This window comes from Brassica napus, chromosome C5 (genome assembly GCF_020379485.1).
Source record: "Brassica napus cultivar Da-Ae chromosome C5, Da-Ae, whole genome shotgun sequence".
Lineage (NCBI taxonomy): Eukaryota > Viridiplantae > Streptophyta > Magnoliopsida > Brassicales > Brassicaceae > Brassica > Brassica napus.
Window position 1 is genome coordinate 47533505 of NC_063448.1, and position 6000 is coordinate 47539504.

The window sequence follows — 6000 nt, forward strand, 5'->3', positions numbered from 1 at the left end:
TTCAAAAATATAATCTTATTTGGAAATTCAATTTTGTTTCCTTTTTTAAAAGATATCAAATATCAAATACTCAAACACTATTGGTTGGTGAATCTAGAGGTTCACCTAGGGGGTGAACCCAAGAATTTCTCGAGTTTAAATATATGATTTTTTTGGTGTGAATGAGCATTTATTACTGAACGTTAATTTATGAGCTTTTTATTAAAAGTGTTTCAGTTTCGTTGAAATTTCTATGTTAGCGGAAGTTTTTTAGACAATGTATCTAAGTTATTGTTATGTGAGATATTGGATTTAAAATGGTGCGACGTGAAGGTGTGAGTGAATTCGATTTGTGAATTAAAAAAAACGTTTTTTGTAGAAGATCGTAACCAAATAAGTTATATAATGCTTTTGCAAGTGCTTAATATAGGAGGAAGAAGATTTTTTTAAAAAAGTAGAGACTGGAATCAAAAAATTGTATAGTTGTATTTTCTCTCTTTGGATCTTTCCATCCTCTTATAATAATTTTGAGAACATAAAATTATGAAAAAAATCTCTTTGGATTTAATAACGATTGTAATTTTGGGTTTGCCAAAATAATCTGTTAGGAAATGAAAAAAATTAACTACAATAATACACTAAGTTTATCTATATTTTTGTGTTTCAATAAATCTTTATAATTTAATAATACTTGGGAAGATAATTTAATAATACTTGGGAAGTATTATTCTATGTACCGAAATATATATATTATATAAACTTTTATTTTTAAGTTACGTTTAACATTTGATTAACCTTTTGTGTCAATTTGTATGTATATCTTGGTTTATGGCCTAAGAAATACAATTAATATATCTAGCGACACACATGCCTATAAGGCGATCACTACACCCCATCCCACCAAATTTCAACCTTTTAATATTATCCCTAAGTTAATACTTTCTAAGAAAGCATAAGTCAATAACAGAGTGAACAAAAAAAAAAAAAACTTTAGACGTAATCCCATGCAAGACATGATACAACACACGTAAGATCTACACCCCACGCTTGAGGCGTTTTGCTTTGCCCATCTCATCAAGGTCACCATTGCTCTTACTTCCCTCTGCCGAATCCACTCTGATTTTGGAAGCTTCACACACCTTCGTTCCAGTCTCAAATCCGACCTCTGAGGTTATCGGGTTGTAGTTTCCTCCCGAAGCTTCTGTGACTGGTGGAGATTCCAGAGGGAGAATCTTGGTCACAGTCAAAGATCGAGACTTGCCATCTAAGTTGTGCTTTGTAACTTTTACACAAAAGTTATGTTTCTGACCGATAGTGCTAATTAAAGCTTCCGGGAAAGGCACCTCTTGAGTAACTCCTTGGTCTCCATTAGCCTGAAATTCAAGATTATCAATATTCAATTCTTACGTGAAGACCAATATTGAGAGTACCAACACTAAGAGTTCCGAGTGATGAAACTTACCTCAACATAGCTGCTGACTAACTCGGCTGCATGCTTCCCGGTTAACTCAAAACCAGCATCACCAAGAAGAACAAAAACAGCTTGCTCACTGTTGTCATAGACAGATAGCTGTGCACGGTACCTGCCATGAAAAATTAATAAGCTAATACCATTCAAATTGTTATTGAGAATTGAGAAGTGAGTTAGAATAAATACTGTGGTACTCCTGATATGTTGACTTTCCCACATTTTGAACACATCAAAGAAGTTGGGCCTTTCGTAGCCTTAGTATGGCAACCACTGCATGATATGTAATACCAGGTTGAACCATGGACCACATCATCAATCGTAGCCGTGCACTCAAAAAAAGCCTCCTAGACAGGAAAGCTCTATAAGACTCAAAGTTTTTAATAAATGACTAAGAAATAATTGGACCAATTCGTACCTTATTAGATCCATCCCTGATGTAGGAGTATATTTCTCCTATGGTCAGTGTCTCCCTTTTAGTAACCACTTCTGCATTAACCAACTCAGCACTCTGTGGGTTAGAGCCCAACCTGAGACAGAGTAGTAACATTTTGATCCATTCATTCATTGATACGGGATGAGGCAGCTAAAGATTAAATATAAAAATGAAAATATATATAGATTTACCAGCTAATGTAGTCGACCGTAGGTTGGACGTCGCAGTCCATAAAGACACGTGAGGAGGACATTGTAGTCAGTGCCAGAGTACCTGTTGTATTAAGCAACACCCATTCAAAGACCAGCAAGAGCAGATAACTAATTGTAAGAAAGTTTTCTAAAGTTAGAAACTGAACTTCCGAGACTCTTGGTGTTAACGGTCGTCACCAATAACACGGTGGGGGTGCCTTCGTATGATCTGAATTTTTTGCAGAAGTCTCTTGCAGCCTGGTCCCAAAGGTAGAGCTTCACCACAGGTCCACTGCAAAATATTGTCACTAAATGGTTAATATAAATAGACAGACAAAGTGTTTAAGAAATAATAAAACACTTACTCGTACGACTGCACATGAACCAACACATGCCTCGCCCTAGCTATTTCCACTTCATCAAGAACTGGGGTCCCAGTGAGACACTGACCATTAACCAGCTTCATGTGCCCAAGAACATCTATACCATTAATCATTAAGCGTGTAAGTAAGAAGACTAAATATGGAAAAGCATTTCAACAATTTCATAGAAAATAACCAGACATAGACCTTAACCGGCTAACAGATCCTAACCAAACTATCCTACAAAAAAAAAAAAAAAAAAAAAACCAACACCCTGAGTGTAGTTAAAAAAGTCCTCCTCAGGGTACAAACGAAATTAGTAAATCTTATTTGTAATGTTCTGTGATCACAAACCAAAATTCGAGATTAACCGTGAAAGTAAGAATAGTGCTCACTAAGTAATCTACTTTCTCATGAGCAAACAAAACCAAACACGCATAGCACTGTAAGCAAAATTCTAGATTAATCATCAAGCATTGCAACTCATAGATGGTGTGTGTGATAACAGAGATTACCGTAGAGGTCTCCTTTGCGATCACAGCCAGCTTGAAATTCCTCAAAGGAATGAAAACGGAATCTGTCTTCATCAAAAGGAGTGGGACTGTCTTCAAGAACAGAGAGCTCCGAGTTCCATGAGAACGACACCGTCACAGCATGATCAGAAACCCGATACATGGTTTTGTTGCTTGATCCATAAAAATTGTTGAGCTTGTAAAGTGATCCAGGCTTCATTTTAGACAAATGTCTCTCAATACGGCTTGGCGAAATGAATCCTTGGATAACAGATCCCTGCGAGAAAATAAAGTACCAATAAATAGTTGTTTTTGTTTTGTAAAAACTAAGGACAGTGTAAAAATTAACTATATAAATCAGGATCTAATAACAAATTTAAGAACGATCGAATATGATAAAACGAAGAACCTTATCGATATAAAATCAGGAGCAAAAAAAAAACTCTAACGACGACCTAAATAACAACGAAGCTAAAAATTAATCACGATGTAAATAACAACTCTAACAACGACCTAAATAACAACGAAGCTAAAAACTATGTTGGGTGAAAACAAATACCTGCTCGTCAATTAACAGCATCTCAACCCCAATAAGCGTCTTCTTTAGAGGGTTCCAAGCCTCCCAAAAATGAATCAAGCGGAAACGCAGCTGGGTTTCGTGGGGACCCGGTGTGACATCGCGGAAAAGCATGATTTTGTCATCGTGATCGGAGGTAACAGGGGATTTTCCATTCGGTTTGATCGCCATAGATTAAGGAGAGAAGTTCGAGATTTGGTTTCCACTCAAAAGAGATGAACAGTATATAAAGGAGCAGGAAAAGGGCAAACCGAAACGAACTCATAAAGGAGAAATTGATGGATGGAGATGTCGTGGGGTATTGATTGTAGAGATGTGGATCGGAAAATCTGTTACGATGAAGAACAAAGGGTGAAGACGAAGAGATGGAGGCGCGGAGCATCGAGGTTTCCGCCTCGCGTGGTGTTTTTTTTTTAATATACTGAGACCAAGCCCAATAAACCTAACCAAGCCCAGACAATATCTTATCAGATCCATTGTGATTTTGTGTCCAAAGCATTTGATTTTGTGTTTGGTTTTGTCCGCCGACCCAATAAGGTTAAAGATGCGACCTTAAAATCGAAAAAGAAAGCCTCCGGTATCCTACGTGGATTAATCAAATGTTTTGATTGGGGGAATATATTTGCCTACGTGGATAGGCTTAAAACACTCTATTTGTTCTTTTTAGTATAGAGTTGATTAGATTATTTATGGGCTTATATTGACGCAGATCAATTAATACAGTTGTTCACTAACTCAGCATAACTTCTAACGTCAACTCTCAATCTCTGATAATTATTTCTTTGACTTTGATTACAAACAATTCGTATTCATAATTAAAAGTAGAATTGCGTGAGCAAAAGAAATGCCAAAAAGGTGGAAACACAAGGAGGCCAAGTGACCAGGATCCAGGCCGCAGCAGGAGGCAGGGGTGTTCAATATGTTAAGTTGGAATCTGTCAAGAACGGACAAACCGAAGAAGCTCCTCTGCGCCGTGTCAATGACCGTACTATCGCAGCTGGAAGTTGGTTATTGGGTTGGGCCGAGGGAGGAACGTATTTCTCTTGGGTGTTTGCTTTCTTGAGTCTGATAAAAGTTAGTTTTTGGGTTGTGTTGACGATTCTTAACTCTATAAAAGATACTCCGTGTATTTCCAAAAGTAAAAGTAAGATTTTCTAAAGTGTTCACGGTTAATAAGAATTTAATAAATGTTTATAATTTAATTTTTCTTTTACTTTATTATACACTTTCGATAACTTTTCACCAATGAAATTTAATCAATTCAAATATTTTCATTTAATGTTTCTTAGAAGTATAAAAAAATACCTTAAACATATAGAAAATCCATCTCTGTGTAATAAGTAAAAAATCTAAAACATCTTATTTTCGAGAACGGAAATAGTAGTTGGCTATCTTTGACTACTACAATTACTAATAAACTAGTGTATCATATTACAACGAAACACATTGTTAACGAGGTATCATATGATCATAGAATTGGTAACTTCAAGATAACTTTATTGGAGAAGGTATATATGTCGGAGAATGCGATTGCAACTTTTGGCGAATTAGTGACTGGAATAGTAGGAGTGGTCACATGTCTTTGCGTCCATTTGTTAGAGAGTGTTCTATGAACTCTGTATGTGTACATGGTCTAACTAGGGGTGAGCACTTCGGTTATTAGTGACTGGAATAGTAGGAGTGGTCACATGTCTTTGCGTCCATTTGTTAGAGAATGTTCTATGAACTCTGTATGTGTACATGGTCTAACTAGGGGTGAGCACTTCGGTTATTTTCTCGGTTCGGGTTTGGTTTGATTTGGTTAGTTCGGTTCTAGTATTTTTTCAACTGAAATAAACCATAGCTAGTTCGGTTTGGTTTGCTTTGTGTTCGGTTCGGTTTATATTTGGTTCGGTTTGTATTCGGTTCGGTTTGTTTTTTGGATCAGTTTAATTAGGTTCTTCTTAGTTTAATATTTTAAGAGAAATTATATATGTTCTAAAATGTAAACATAAATTATGTGAACTAAATTCAATATAAAACTGAAACATATATTTTTTAAAAGTCACAAAAAGTATGATGTCAAAAAAAAAAAAAAAAAAAGTCACCAAAAGTATATAAGAATTAAAACAAATGAAAGCTAACTAAAATAAAAAAACCAACATCATTAGTAATGTCTCTTATATCATTATTAAAAAGCCTGTAATGAATCATCTTCCATGTGACGCTGTGGAGAAGAACTTTTGTTTTAAATAAAATTTGCTTTAGGTTTTAGATTTAGATTTAACATCCACATTTACATATACAAAAATATAAACATACAAACTTTTCTATTTTTTGTTTAAATCAAATATTTTGAAGATTACATATTATATTAGAAAAATATATGTTAATGAATGAAAAAAAGAAAATACGTGATATAGTATTAGAATTTTAGTATATTGGTATTACTAATATTTTTAATTTAAATAATTACAAAATCTATCAGTTTCTCGG

General features: G+C 35.0%; 1 protein-coding gene across 2 annotated transcripts; it reads right to left on the reverse strand.

Annotated features, from left to right (window-relative positions):
• Positions 1-50: 50 nt before the first annotated feature.
• On the reverse strand, positions 51-5539 carry LOC106422226. 2 transcript variants are annotated; one of them, XM_048756618.1, is made up of 8 exons: positions 3508-5539; positions 2952-3225; positions 2440-2554; positions 2075-2366; positions 1866-1977; positions 1637-1794; positions 1442-1562; positions 51-1352 (listed from the first exon to the last, which is right to left on the reverse strand). In XM_048756618.1, exons 4-8 carry the CDS (start codon positions 2134-2136, stop codon positions 1014-1016), a joined length of 792 nt encoding a protein of 263 aa, XP_048612575.1. In that variant the 5' UTR covers positions 2137-2366; positions 2440-2554; positions 2952-3225; positions 3508-5539; the 3' UTR covers positions 51-1013. The 2 variants fall into 2 exon arrangements, with proteins under 2 accessions (XP_048612575.1, XP_048612574.1); XM_048756617.1 differs by having other exon boundaries at positions 2440-3225.
• Between the last annotated feature and the right edge of the window lie 461 nt (positions 5540-6000).